The sequence below is a fragment of the Astatotilapia calliptera genome, chromosome 23 (assembly GCF_964374335.1).
Source record: "Astatotilapia calliptera chromosome 23, fAstCal68.1, whole genome shotgun sequence".
Classification (NCBI taxonomy): Eukaryota; Metazoa; Chordata; class Actinopteri; order Cichliformes; family Cichlidae; genus Astatotilapia; species Astatotilapia calliptera.
In genome coordinates this window covers 46,307,534-46,323,258 of record NC_137443.1, presented here as the reverse complement: position 1 = coordinate 46,323,258, position 15,725 = coordinate 46,307,534, and the positions used below count along the sequence as shown (strand labels likewise).

The window sequence follows — 15,725 nt, the reverse complement described above, 5'->3', positions numbered from 1 at the left end:
AGTTTTTGATCGACTGCAGAATATTTTGAAGGTTATCTGCTATAAAAAGCCAGAAGAGGAAAATCTGCTTCATGTGTTTCTGTTTGATCCTCAGTGACTTTGACACAAAGGCCTCTGCTGTGATGATCACACCTCTGATCAAGTCTCACAGTGTCACAACTGATAAATGATCAGAGTTAGAATATTTCTGACTGTCTGCTGTGTGCCGTGACCTTTGACCTGCTAAAGACAGTCAGCTGTGGATTATTCATTGTTGTGTCTGATACTTAGAACTGTGAGGAAGAAGCTACACAGTTAATCAGGGTCCCCTCTCTCTGAATCAGGAAAGGTGGGCAGGCCGCGTGTGGGCCGCGGGCCATACGTTGAGTATCACTGTTTGAAATGTGAACATTGTTCTGCTGCAGTCAATGGACTAAACCAGAGAAGAAGAAAACAGACTTTACCATGAAGATCCTCAGTGTGGATCAGTATAATATCAGCCTGATGTCTGCAGTTTAGTGTCAGCACAACTTTCACATCATATTCATCTCAGCACAACTAAAACATGCTGACTGACCTCAGAGTTTCAAGTTTACATCCTGGACTCTCCAGGAAACCACACAGATGCTTCACTCCTGGATCCTGCAGGTTGTAGTTCCTGCTCAGGTCCAGCTGTCTCAGATGGGAGGGGTTGGACTTCAGTGCTGCTGCCAGATAATCACAGCTGATCTCTGACAAACCACAGCTATCCAATCTGTATAAAGAATGAAAGATGTAAGTTTATTAGACAAAGTGCTTGAAATCATTCAGTGTTTCATCATCTGTTCAGAGCTGAAGAAGGTTCAGAATGTAGAAGTTTAGAAAATGGAAACTCCAAACAGCTGAAGCCAACAGGAAGCAGCTTCAAACAAACACAACAAGAGAAAAAACTCTGAATGTTTCACATTAAAGTCGTACATTTCTCATAAAAACAGGACAAAGACTTGAAAAAGTCGTGTTTTTTCTTCCAGGAACCACATGGCTTCACTTTTAAAGGTGAAGTGTGACAGAAATGGACATATTTGAAGTCCAACACCTTTTTCCAGTCACATTATTAAAGCAGACAAACTACAAGCTCATTTTCATTCCAACAAGTCATCTTCTGACCTGGACTAACAACACTGGTCTCTATGTGCAGCTGGCTGTGAGACCAGTGCTCAGGGAGCGTCTACAAAGTGCAACACTGAAAGAACATCACACACTCATTTGCTTCCAGCACTTTCACACAATCATCTACTGTCATCATTCATGTTTCTGCTCCTCTGGATTCACACGGAGCCTCTGCTCATGCCGTTGCCACGGTGAATCGTAGTATGTGGCTCCATAACTCAGACTGAGCATGCTCAGAGCTGATTGGCCTGACTCTGATCAGCTGATCTAGAAGAGGAAACTGCTATATGTACATTATTACATCTACACCTGAATCACAACACTCAGACAAATATATCAACTGTGCTTAATATTTTGGCACGTAGATCATTTATGTGTTTAAGCTCTTCTTACATTTTACCACCAACATGTTTCAAAAGGAGCAGCTTTTACTTTGAAGGCCAGCTGTCTCTGTTTCCTGTTTTCATTGTTGGATAATGATAATGATACAAACATTTTTTGCTCTGGTGATGATCTGCAGAATTTATTGGAGGATATGACTAATGAAATAAGTAAAGTGAAGTTCTGGCTTGATAAAAACAAATTATCATTAAATTTGAATAAATCTAAACTGATGTTATTTGGAAATAGTAGTTTAAATACAAATGCAAAGATTCAAATAAATGGTGTTGATATTGAAAGAGTCAGTGAAAATAAATTTCTGGGGGTAATAATAGATGAAAAACTTAACTGAGAGATCACGTAAGATATATTCATTCCAAAGTATCACGAAGCATTGCAGTACTAAACAAGGCAAAACAGGTATTCGACAGAACATCACTTCATATTCTCTACTGTTCACTGGTTTCACCATACTTAAGCTATTGTGCAGAGGTCTGGGGCAATAACTATAAAACCACATTACATTCACTTTTTACTCTTCAAAAGAAAGTAATTCGAATCATCCACAATGCAGGTTATAGGGAACATACAAACTCACTATTTTTGCAGTCTGAAATATTGAAAATTGACGATATAGTGAAATTCCAAACAGCACAAATTCTATTCAAAGCAAAAAATAAAGAACTGCCAGGTAATATTCAGAGTATGTTTTTTTTGAAAGAAGGAAGTTATAATTTAAGGGGTTTTTGTAACTTCAAAACAATGAAGGTACGTACTACAAGAAAAGGCTTTTGTGTTTCTGTTCAAGGAGTGAAACTATGGAACAAACTGAATATGGAATTAAAGCAATGTCCAAACATAAAACTGTTCAAAAAGAGTTATAAAAATATGATCTTCTCGATCTATAAAGAAAAGGAAAATATTTAAATTAAGTGAATGTCTCTATTTAAAAACAAACAAACAAAAAATTCATGATGTGATATTATAGTATATAGTATATCAGAAATCTGTTCACTATTTTTATTACAAATTATATCAGTAAGGAAGCTGACTAAATATTCACTGATAATTTATGGGACAGGGGTGGGATTAAATAAGTGTATACTTCTTCCCACTCCCTTTCAACATGTAAATTAATCAGAATGTTTTTTTGTATGTAATTTGTATAGTATTTTTTTTCTCTCTTATTTCTTTTCTAAATGTACTTGTATATTGTTCACATGTTGAAATAAATTACCAATCAATCAATCAATCAATCAATCAATCAAACAAGTCGATGCTTCAGTGCTTTGAATTAGGGGTGGGTTTTAATAATCGATTCATCGATTAAAATCGATTCTGGCTTGGATAACGTGATATTGATTCATTAAAATCCTGAATCAATTTTTTAATATTAATTTATTTTGCCCGAAATTCCAGAATCTCAGGTTAAACCTCACAAATTTTCAACAACCACCAAACAGCTGAAACAGTAAATGAGAGCAGGAACACGGATTCTGCACAGAGACATAAACACAAAGCTCGGACCCGCCGACGCATCAGAATCAGTGAGATGTCGCCTTTCTCACTGACGGCACAGACACGGTCGGGGCTGAAAGCCGACAGCTCGCTGATTCTGATGTTTCGGCGGGTCCACGCTTTGTGTTTACGTCCTTTTTGCGCTCGATTCTGAAGCTGTTAGTTTTATCTCTCTCCAAACAATATTGACTGAACCAGCAGCAAAAGAAGATCCAAACTATGCTTCACATAAACATCGTCATGAACTCACTCTGACTTTTGCTGTTTTGCTTCCACCAGGATAAAATCACACTTCATGCACAGCTCTCTCTCTCTCTCTCTGTACTTCAAGAACAGTTTCCCGTCTAAAAATCTGTTTTCTGCATTATTCGCTTGCTTGTTACGCACAAGTCTACCGTTGTTTACAGCGCTGTCGGCCGCTGTTTTTTTCCTTTTACTTACTTCCGAAAAGAAAACCTAATTTCTGCCGTTCAATACTGAACAAATTTAAACTTTTTAAAATTATGCAAAACGGCAAAACGCTGTGTCTCTAATAAAACCGCTGTAACTTTGCTCTGCTTCACTTCAGCAGCATCAGGTAATGTTTATGTGTTTTTGATCTACTGCAGAATATTTTTATAAAATCCCAGAACAGGAAAATCAGCTTCATGTTTTTCTGTGTTTTATCTTCAGCTACTTTGACACAAAGGCCTCTGCTGTGATGCTCACACCTTTGATAAAGTCTCGAAAGTGCCAGCTTCCCTTTTATAGATACAAAAATATGTAAATATACTGATCTGAATTATAATATTTCTGACTGTCTGAGGCAACATTTCCCAGATTCCAATCGAATTGAATCGAATCGATTCTAGAAATCAGTGACGATACCCAGCCCTACTTTGAATTGTGTTACACAAAAATAAGCAAAGTTTTCACGTTGTTCAGGCAGAATCGAGCGTTGAAGAATGAATTCACACGTCAATAAACATTTTCAAGCAGGACAATGAAAGCAGGAAATACCCCAAACTGCCATTTCTCATTCTACAACTTCAACAACTGCACATGAATTATACTTCATACACAGACCCACAGTCTCTGATTGCTCTGAAATCTCACTGACAGCCAATAGCAATAAAGAAAAGTCCAGACTGACAGTCTCTGTGGGGTTAGGCAGTGAACTGCTCACGCTGCGTTAAAGTGCATCACAAACTATTGGAATTGGATCCAACTTTGTGAAGAAGATTTCTTCTCAGCTGCTGTTTTGAACATTTCCTCATGAACTGTATTAAACTCTGTAAATGAACTGAGAACTATTTCTACATTTGAAACTATGGATTCATTTTCCCGTTCACTTCTGTACGTTAGTGTATAAATGAATGTTAGACTGGGCTCCATGGAAACACTTGGACTGGTCTCAGCTGCCTTCTTTCTGTAGTCCTTTCTCTTCTCCAGCTTCTGTTTGAAATCCTCTCACAGAGCCTGAAACCTGCTTTGCTGTCATGTGTGGGCCTGTGTTCCTCTGCTTTAACACAAACCTCACCACAGCAGCTGTGTGGGTCGTCTCTGTAGCAGCCAGATCAGCTTCTGATACATGAACATCATCACAGCTCCTAACTTCACCTTTATTAGCTTTGACATTCATGTCTTTCTTTTCTCTGTCTGTTTCCACACAAGCTCAAAGTCTCTGCAGCCTGTTTTTATCTGCTATCATCAGATCTCCAACAGCCTCATTCACATCCCTCACACACTCTACAGCCTCACCAGTACTGACTTCATCTTCACTGACTGATGGAGCACAACATGAACCTGTGGAGGCTGAAAAGCTGTCCTGTCAAACATCTCCCCGTCACCACTCCACTTCTGTCAGCCTTTAAATGAACGCTGCTCAAGTCTGTCACTTCTATTTGGAGCCAAGAGGAAAACTGTTGTTCAGTCGTTTGGAAAGACACAACATTTCTGAAAGCACTCAAACTTCTTCACATTTGTCTTCAGACACATCCTGAACATTTAGGAACTAAAGAAAGTTTCAAATATCAAAGATCAGAAATATAGAAAAACAACAACAGCTGCAGTCAGTGAACTCACCTCAGAGTCTCCAGTCGACAGTTTGGACTCTCCAGTCCAGCACACAGAAGCTTCACTGCTGAATCCAGCAGCTTGTTCTCACTCATGTCCAGTTCTGTCAGATGGGAGGGGATGGACTTCAGAGCCGAGGCCACAACTTCACAATGAGTCCCTGAGAGTCCACAGTCAGCCAGTCTGTGATCATAGAAAATACAAAATGTGTTATTATAAAAGCAGAAAGTCTGCATTATAAACACAGACTGAATGTATATGAAGACAAAACAGAGTGAGGTCATAATCTGATGAACATCTGCTCTTCACATCTGTGCTTCAGCTCCTCTTACTGTGTTTGACATGACACAACGATTGAGTCTCTCTCAGACCTGCAGACTTTTAATGAGAATCTTTGTTTGGCTTTAATCTGCAGATGAAGGAGGAAGATGGTGTCACATTTAGGCTTCCATAATGTCCACAGTCTGTCACTGAGATCTGATCCAGAGTCAGAGTGAAGACACACATGTGGACTGTTTCCTGTCTTGAATCTAGAACATTTTGAATGAGTTCAGCTCAGTGAAGAGTTCCAGCTGGAAAGACGATCTCTGTTTGCTACCTGCTGCTGTCAGGTACGACTGTTCACGTCCACACTCAGGAAAAATCTGCTGACTGTCACCAAACGGAGCAGAAATGTCATCACTGGACAATAATGATGAATGAACTCAGAGCTGCTGATATCACATCTGATTTCAGGGGAACTAAACTAAAAAGGAACAAATAGAAACAACCATCATGACTCTGTTTGACCTTCAGATCAGAAACTATGGTTCAGAACAGCAGCAGGATTTCAGGCACTGTCACATCCTCAACATCCATATTCCAAATGCTCTTCCTGACAGGACACTCTTTGTTCCCACTCAGGGAGTTTCCATGTGTAGAAATCATTTCTGAATCTCAGTAGACTGGGAGGTTTTTCCATCTCATGAATCTCTTTCCTAACATCAAACTAGATAAATCAAACAAAGGAACTGGAGTCTGTCTAATTTCTGACCCCAGTAAAGTTTGTACTGGGATACCCCGACATACTCTCTCTCCATCTGCTCCCACAGCCTCATATTCACAGCTGTCCCTTCTCTCAGCATCCACACTCAGGGTGGGGGCGGGGTCAACACCAGTCAAAACCATTGCTTTGGCCTTATGGCCATTTTATTAGTGTGCGTTTCTGAGTAACAAGCAGGACTACGCACAGGTGTTTGGACATGTGTGGACCCGACCTACACTTAAACTTCTTAAATCCTCTGTTTCTGTGTCACCAGCTACACTTTTAATATTAATGTATTCACTCCGACATTTTTGGGGAGCGGTCAGAGCTCGTACACTGCAGACAAACATGTCTCCCAGCACACAGCTGACTGTCAACTCTCTGAGATTGGATATGATTCATTTAGATTATATCTGTAAGGTGAAGTTTATCTCGGTGTTTATTTGTTCCTGAGGAAGTCAGCTCGGCTCAGATTAAACTTTAATAACTGAACAATTTCAATGAACCTTAACGCCTCCCTGGAGCATATATGGAACTGAATCAGTCACTTTTCTTTATTTCCTGATGTTCATATGTGACATACATGTTTTAACCATTAATCTGGAATTAAACTGACATTTAATATATTTTAAGGAGGAAAGAGAAATTTCACCAGAGGATGTTGATGCTGTTCATGGAGACTGAAGACAGAATGATTTATCTGTCTTAATATTTCTGCTGCTCTTTCCTCAGGTGTAAAAATATTTTAACTGTTGGTTTTAATTCAAAATCAATGGTCAAAATGTTAAAATACCAACAAACTTGTGGCGTTAGTGTTGATATTCTGTGAGTTACTTAAAGAGATCACACAGGTACAGGACATATTTTATGTTCAGGTTTATGCATGTTTGCGGTGAGATGTGCATGTAGTGGGCTGTTATGTTGCAAACTGTGTGGATGTGTTTGGGAACAGAAAGATTATTTTACTGCATAAAACGGCGCTGATCAGCTGTTTCTGCCGCTGATACACTCGGCCGGTGAACCACCTGACTCACACAGGCTCTCCTCCTCCACAGTCCTCGTTTATGAAGAGCTTTACAAACACAACATCACGGCTAACAGCTGGATTCTCCCGTTTCAGTGCCAAACAGCCACTTCCTGCTACAGACAGTAAAGTGGACAGTTCGGCGCTAAACATGTTTTTAAAACTTTAAGCTCTTATTTGTTAAAGCCAGCTTCACAGACAGATCTGTGTCAGTGTTTTAGAGCAGGGCTCAGTGGTGTAAACCAGCCTTTATATGTGTTTCATCTCCATTTTTACATTAAACTGAACCAAAACACTGAAACCTTCACCTGATGTGTCTGTGTAGGTTCTCATCATACAGTCATGGTAATCTAAGGAGCCTGGAAAGAAAAGTGACTTCTTTAAGTTTCTTGAAGACGTTTCATCTCTCGAAACCTCTGCTGATAATCACCCACACCCTTTTTCACAGCTTGGCTCATGTGATGAGCCACATGATCAATAGTTGGTCAGCGACCCTCTTAAGGGACACTCCCACTAGGATTAAAATCTGGGACTCTCCACTTTCTGGTTTTAGAAGTGAAGAAGCTGAATGTTCGGATTAAACATCTTCAAGAAACTTAAAGCAGTGCACTCGCTTTTCTTTCTAAGCGGCCTTTCTTAGATCACCTGATATAACCTGAGTAAATTATGTCGGGTTTGAAAACTCTGCAGCATGACCCGGGTGTTGCTGGTGGCATCATGAGCTTAGACCCCTCAGTCAGCTCGGTCTAAAGTCATCGTCAGCACTAACAGGCACAAATAGGCTCTAACGTGACAAACTGACCCGACATTTAAAGAGTGCCCACTACAGTCTCAGCTAAAACATATTAAAATGTGCAACGCCAAGGACTGTACACTGGACTCCATTTCAGTGCAAAATAATAAAACAAAGTAAATCCATCCAATCTCCTCTGCCTGTCCTTATCATCAATAAAAACAATTAATAAAACAGAAAATCATAGAAACAGTCATCTTTGTTATTGCATCATCACACATCAGTTCCCAGTAACTAGTCAGAATGAGACGTTGTTTTCATCTTTCTCACACTCATCTCACTCCCCGGTCACAACAGGTGGTGACTTTAACAGGTGTTACAACCTGGCTCAAAGCTGCAAAAGAGGGCGGAGACTGAAAACAGAGACTGGTTTCATTTTGAAGTTCTTAATAACCTCGGCTAAAGATGAAAACAGACAGCGTGACAGGGTCTGACAACGAGTGGTGGCGTCGTCCTAGCCGACCTCGGCAGTTATTCACACGCCATGACCAAAAACTCCTGCAGTGTGACAGCAGACAGAGGAGGAGTCACAGAGGAGCGTAACAGCTGTGACAGATGCAACAGGAGGACGAGCTCCAACAGTAAACACACTGTGAAGACAGGAAAGCAGTCACGAGTGATGTTGGTCCTGTTTTTATCTCCACTAAAACCTCTCTAACGTCACATGTAACAGAACACAGACACATCTGATTATCAGGGACCACGACCCACATCTTTGCCTCACTATGTTTATAAGAAGAGACTGAAAATAATGATTCTCCCAACACATCACCAACACTTTTATGGCAAACAGATAATAGTGAGTGAAAAGAGGTGAACTGTTTCATATGCAGTTATCAGGGTAAATACATTTAAACCAAAGACACTGGAAGACTAAATGAAAGGAACTGAAGGTGACAATTCAAGAAGCTCAACAGAAGTCAAATGTAACAGGATCAAGATTCCCTGTTAAAATATACTATGTTAATAATAGTGTATAGTACAATAGTATACTATACACTGTTATTAGTATAGTAGTATACTTGTCACACAGTGGAAATTTGTGTTTTTATGTTTTATCAATCTGTGTATTGGTACATAGTGTTGATTTTATTTGCATGATTTTATTGTGATATTTATATTGCATGGTTTTATCCTCATACTTATATTATGTGTGTTAATGTTGTTGTACCATATTCCTTTAATCCACTGAGGACTAAACAGATGGGGGCGTTCCCCAAGGTGGCCTATCAGCTGCCAGATTGACCTGTTAAAGGGGATGGTGAGCGCAGAGACAAGAGGAGCGACGCACGAAAGGTGAGCAGGAGAAAAAGGAACGCGTGTAAGCCCGCACGTGTGTTGAAGGAACTGCTGCCTGACTGTGGGGCGCCGCGAGTCGTTCGGCGATCCAGTCCCAACTGCAGGAACAGCAACAGTGGGTGGCGATGGCCCTCAATTCACAACAGGGCAGGGATGCCCCTCTGCCTGCATCTGACGGTGCTACGAGGGAGGCCGTGTGCAGGTGTGGAGTGGGGCGAGACTGTGCGGCGACGCGCTGTCAGGAGACAGGTCTGCGACAGGAGCCCCCTCCTTGTTCTTCTGGCCGGCGTGGTTTCCATCCCGGAAGAGAAATTCCTCTCCTGTTTCAGATAAGGCACATTCGCCCGCGTGTGGCTGTACTGTGGGATTATGGGACTGTGGGAGGGTAATTTTAGCATATGGAAAACATTTTTTTAGCTTTGTTTTAATAGTGTATAGTTATTTCTGCCGGCAGGGTTTTTAGCGCATTGAGAACACTCTTTTTATTGTATACGGGGGATTTTAACTTGTATTTGTGATTCTGGCTGTGTTTTTTATGGAAATAAATGGTGTGTGTTCAAAGCCAGCTTAGTTTCTGTGCCCTGAGCGCTGACCCGCTTGCTCCCCTTCCTCTTGTATGTGAACGGACTTGGAGGTGAAGATTTAGGTCCACCAGTCTTAGCAGCTACATAATTTTGGCGTTTGTCGAGAGGATACAAGTTTGGGAGCAGTGTTCAGTACCTGGGGTACAGATATAGATGATAGAATGCTAAGTGTTTAAATCAGCTACCCTTGTTGAGGGTTGTGAGCAAGGGGTGTACAGAAAAGACGTTTTATTGCCACGTGAGTATTCATGAGTAGTGTTCATCCACAAGGGATATCAGAGGAGCTGAGCTGAGAGGAGTCAGTGTTCTGATAATCCCATACATTAGCTATGCTATGTGGTCACGAAATGGAAGAACAGCAGGTTACCTGGATGTGGCAATTGGACTGTATAACTCACCTATGCTGTAACTTTTCTAGGATGCATTCAAAGGAACTCGTTGGTAGCAGATTATTGCTGATGTTTCATGTGTTATGTGTAAAGAAGGGACTACCAGAGACACAGTAGCCAGCAAGGCCAAGTGTTGTTCAGCCACCCTCCTGGACAGAACACCTGAATGTTGTGACAGGGACTGTCACAGTTAAAATATGGGGGGATGTCACACAGTGGAAATTTGTATTTATCTTGTATATTGTTTTTATTCAGATTTTTAGTGTTTATTTATGAGTGACGTTTTATTTGCATTGTTTTATTCTGTTTCTATTGCATGGGCTTTAGTGTTTTATGTGACATAGTTTTTAATCCACTGTGGACTGGCTACACATGGGACAAATTAGCTGATAGGGACCACCTGCTGAGGCATGGGTGTGTCAGCTGTGTAAAGACCTTTTAAAAGCAGGCTAGCTGAGCACTGAAGGAGAGAAGCCCAAGACTGGAAGGCTAATGCTAGATGGCCAGCGTGACACGGCGACCCAGTCCTGACCTCATGGAACGGCAACAGTAGGAGACAACGCGTGTGATTGGCAGCAGGTTTACTATCTGTTATTTTACAGGACACTGATGCAAGGGGAGCTGTGGCGGTGGTCGCATGATGGATTCGGGTGCAGAACGCAAGCTGGGCTGGGATATGATGGGCCAGTGGAAGGACAAGATGGGAGGCTCTTGCTTGTCTGCCGAAGACGGGGCTGGCGTGGACTCTGCTCTAAAGCCGGAATTCCTGGCCTGCTGATGGACCCATAATGAACATGTGGCATAATTATAGCAGGGGTTTGTTAGTGAATATAGAAAATGGTAGTTTTACGGGTTCTAGGATTGTTTTATTTAGTTTTACTAAATTGACAACCTTGTATCACGTACATTTTAAGGGTGTTTTTATTTGTGCTCCCTGGCCCAGTAATAAACTGTTCCTGATCAGACCTGCTTCATCTCTGTGCCCTCGGTGTCTGACTCGCTTGTATTTTAAAGAAGCTTTCTTTTTAGAGGACATTCTGGCGCGACTGCTTTAGTGTCCCCATGTGTTACATACTATGCTAATAATAGTGTACAGTATAATCCTAAATCTGCAAATGTTGAAAACTTCTATACAATCTCAATATTATGGAGGATCAGAAGAGTCAAAACACATCAAAATACATTTCATGCTTCATTAATAAATTGTGCAATAAAACATGAGTACATTTATTTCATTTTAAAAAACATTTTTGAATTCCAATTTTTAAAATGATTTTAAAATATTTTAAAAAATAAAATCAAAGATTTACTTTGTACATTTAAAATGGTGATTCCACTCCTCATTTGAAAATCCATTTCTTCACTGCATTTCCCTTTCCTGTTAGCTCAGGATTACCATATTAGGTATTAGCTGACCTCTGACCTTATATTCCACTTGTGTGGTGTCAGAGTCTCGTCTCTGTTTTTACAGAGGATGTGGTTCTGTTGGCTTCATCAGGTGATGGCCTCCAGCTCACAGTGGAGCTGTTCTCAGCAGAGTGTGAAGCCGTGTGAATGAGGATCAGCATCTGAGGCCATGGTCCTCAGCTGGGAAAGGGTGGAGTGCCCACTCTGGGTCAGAGACAAGTTCCTGCCCCAGGTGGAGGAGTCTGAGTATCTCAGGGTTGAGTAAAGAAGGGGGAGGGGAGCAGGAATCAACAGACAGACTGTTGCTGCGGTAACAGTGAGGTGGACGCTGTACCGGTCTGTCGTGGTGAAGAGAGAGAGAGCTGAGCGTGACAGCGAAGCTCTCAATTTACCGGTCGATCTACGTCCCTGCCCTCACCTATGGTCACGAGCTGTGGGCAGTGACTGGAAGAACCAGATCGTGGTTACCAGTGGGGCAAATACATTTTCTCTGAAGGGTAGCTGGTGTCTCCCTTGGAGACGGGGTGAGGAGAATCCCCTTCACAAAAACTAATCAAGTGAACAAGACTCTCCAGGAGGGAAACATTTAAATATCCAAGTCCACCATAAAGAGAAAACTGCATGAAGGGAAACACAGATGGTGCATTACAATTCATTGCATGTGTTTTACATGAAGAATGGAGGATATACCGTCCACTTTCACTCTGTCTTTAGCAGCAAGTGGCTCTTTGTTGTTTGGCTAGCTGCACTGAAACAGGAGAATCCAGCTGTTAGCCGTAATGTTGGTGTTTGTAAAGCACTTTATAACCAAGGACTGTGTTTTTAATTTAAAGATTAAACTATTAACCGACACTGATCAATGATGTTAGTGATCACATCTGGACTCACCGAGCCTTTCTGCAGTTCCTCACAGCTGGAATCAGTCTCAGTCGTCCCTCCTTTGATGCTTTGTACTTCTGCAGGTCAAACTCATCCAGAACCTCCTCTGACATCTGCAGCATGAAGGCCAGAGCTGAGCAGTGGATCATAGAGAGGTCCTTTGACCTTTTCTTTGACTTCAGGAACTCTTGGATCTCCTGATGTACTGAGAGGTCGTTCATCTCCATCAGACAGTGGAAGATGTTGATGCTTCTGTCAGGACAGGATTTAAGCTTCTTGTTATTCTTCAGGTTCTTGATGACTCTCTGGATGGTTTCTGGACTGTTCTCTGTCTGACCCAGCAGACCTCCTAAGAGTCTCTGGTTGGACTCCAGACAGAGGCCATGAAGGAAGCGGACAAACAGGTCCAGGTGGCCATTTTTACTCTGGAGGGATTTCTCCATGGCTCGTTTAAGGAAATCATCCAGAGAGGACTCTCTGTATTTTTTTCCCAGGAAGTCCTTCAGCACCTCTGACTTCCTGTTGGTGAAACAGTGGAACATGTAGACTGCAGCCAGAAACTCCTGGATGCTCAGATGAACAAAGCAGTAGACTGGTTTCTGGAAGATCACACACTCTCTTTTGAAGATCTCTGTACAAACTCCTGAGTACACCGAGGCCTCTGTCACATCCAGACCACACTGCTCCAGGTCTTCTTGGTAGAACATGATGTTTCCTTTCTCCAGATGTTCAAACGCCAGCCTCCCCAGCTTCAGAAGAACTTCCCTGTCAGCCTCCGTCAGCTCCTGTGGACTCGTCTCATGTCCCTCGTGGTACTTGTTCTTCTTCCTCTTTGTCTGAACCAGCAGGAAGTGTGAGTACATGTCAGTCAGGGTCTTGGGCAGCTCTCCTCTCTGCTCTGTAGTCAACATGTGCTCCAGAACTGTAGCAGTGATCCAGCAGAAGACTGGGATTCTACACATGATGTGGAGGCTCCTGGATGTCTTCATGTGGGAGATGATTCTGCTGGACAGCTCTTCATCACTGAATCTCCTCCTGAAGTACTCCTCCTTCTGGGCGTCAGTGAAGCCTCGTACTTCTGTTAGCCTGTCAACACATGTAGGAGGGATCTGATTGGCCGCTGCAGGTCGGGAAGTTATCCAGACGAGAGCCGAGGGAAGCAGATTCCCCTGGATGAGGTTTGTCAGCAGCTGGCTGACTGATGACTTCTGTGTGACATCAGACAGCAGCTTCCTGTTGGTGAAATCCAATGAAAGTCTGCTTTCATCCAGGCCGTCAAAGATGAACAAAAGCTGAGAGACAGCCAGCTTCTCTGCTGTGACCTTCTGTAGTGTTGGATGGAAAACATGGAGCAGCTCCAGAAGACTGTACTGCTCATCTCTGATCAGGTTCAGCTCCCTGAATGAAAGCAGAACCACCACACTGACATGTTGGTTCTCCAAGCCCTCTGCCCAGTCCAGAGTGAACTTCTGCACTGAGAAGGTTTTTCCAACACCAGCCACGCCGTTGGTCAGAACCACTCTGATGGGTCTCTGTTGGTCAGGTAAGGCTTTAAAGATGTCCTGGCACCTGATTGGAGTGTCATGGAGGGCGTCCATCTTGGAAGCTGTCTCCAGCTGCCTCACCTCATGTTGGCTATGAACCTCTTCACTCTGTCCCTCTGTGATGTAGAGCTCAGTGTAGATCCTGTTGAGGAGGGTTCTACTTCCTGTTTCATCACTTCCTTCAGTCACACGTTCACATCTCCTCCTCAGACTGATCTTATGTTCATCTAAAACCTCCTGCAGACCAACATCTGCTGAAAGAAAGAAAAACAGACAGAAAACTCTTCAATGTCTGAACAACAACAAGAAGTCCAGTTTTCAGAAATGAGTCCATCAGCAGACAGATGTTCAGTCTTACTTTGTACACAGCTGCTCTGACTGGCTGTCTGCAGTCCAGCTCTGCTTCTGGATCTTTCTCCACACTGGGGACAGGACCAGTCTCCTGATGAAGCAGACTGGTCCCAGTATGAGGAGATGCACTGTCTGCAGAACCAGTGTCCACAGCTGGTAGAGACTGGATCCTTCAGGACGTCCTGACACAAAGCACAGCAGGACAGCTGCTCCTCCTCACAGACACCACTCCTCTTCCTCTTCCTCCCTCTGTGAACACATTTCTTTATCACTAAAATCATTGACTGTCAGTGACAAACATCCAGATTTGATGACACTGTGCAGAAGCTCTGATGGTCACAGAGAAAAGTCAAAGTGGAGAAACTTGTGTTTGAGTTCAGAATCCAAGTTTCCTTTGCTGTTCCTGCCTGTCTTATTAAACACAGAGTGATCAGCCTACAAACTCCACAGTAAAAGCCTTCATCACAGAGCTGATTATGTCCTTCACTGGATGTACTGGAAGTTTGGGATCCATCACTCTGAACTGACCTTTGACCTCCTCTAAAAACTGTGGTGGAGCAGCGGTGTCACATTCAGAGCTTTCAGCTTTATTTTGAAAGAGTTCAGTCATCAGGAAGTGAACTTCTGGGTTCTGATTTCCTTTCTATTATTTTACAGAAGTGAAGAAGAAGAACTAAAAGCTTTGAAATGATCTGAGTGATATTTTTGAACATTGCCACCAAATTGAGTTCAGCCTCCAGCAGTAACTTTGTTTCATGATGCCTCCCTGATGATGTGATGTTTGATTACAAACCTGTTTATGTGTTAGACATTAATCACATGAACACAGGCAGAAAAAAGAAGCCAATGAAACAAATGACAGAAACGTGTTCATTCACTGCCATGATCCATATTTGATATGTACAGATGTTTGTAAAGAACACGTGTGCAGCGCTTTGTTCTGAGTATCTGCTGTCAGCACACAGTGCAGCAATAACTACAACCACACGTTTCTGTAGATCCTGAACATCAGCCTGGAGGAATCTGACCTCAGGTCTGCACACAGAGGAGCTTCACCTCTGGGATGATGCTGGCTTCAGCTCCTTCTACAATCAGGCAGAAGCTTCTGCACCATCAGGACACAAACAGAGAGGAGCTTCTATCCTCAGACCATCCAAGTCCTAAATCAGAACATGCTCCCCTCATAGCATCACCATCAGGGTTTAAACAGGACCTTACATCATGTTCTTGTCTCACTGTCATATTTCAGATCATACCTGATTCATTATGACGTCACACGCTGCTACACTGATCCTGCTGCTTCATTACTGCTGATATTACTCTGCTCACTCTGTTCAGTTACTCTGTTT

General features: G+C 42.4%; 1 protein-coding gene across 5 annotated transcripts in view; it reads right to left on the bottom strand.

Annotated features, from left to right (window-relative positions):
• LOC113018375 (protein NLRC3-like) overlaps window positions 1-15,679 on the bottom strand; it is a 143,393-nt gene extending 127,714 nt beyond the window's left edge. For 2 of the 5 annotated variants that reach the window (XM_080296796.1, XM_080296795.1), the window contains exons 1-3: window positions 14,384-15,679; window positions 12,491-14,279; window positions 5,092-5,265 (exon numbers count right to left, since the gene is read on the bottom strand). In XM_080296796.1, the coding sequence (XP_080152922.1) occupies window positions 5,092-5,265; window positions 12,491-14,279; window positions 14,384-14,657 (2,237 nt within the window). In that variant the 5' untranslated portion in view covers window positions 14,658-15,679. Of the gene's footprint in view, window positions 1-5,091; window positions 5,266-5,447; window positions 5,828-11,410; window positions 12,351-12,490; window positions 14,280-14,383 lie in introns of those variants that run through there. The other 3 variants (XM_080296797.1, XM_080296798.1, XM_080296799.1) reach the window with 3 other exon arrangements.
• Between the last annotated feature and the right edge of the window lie 46 nt (window positions 15,680-15,725).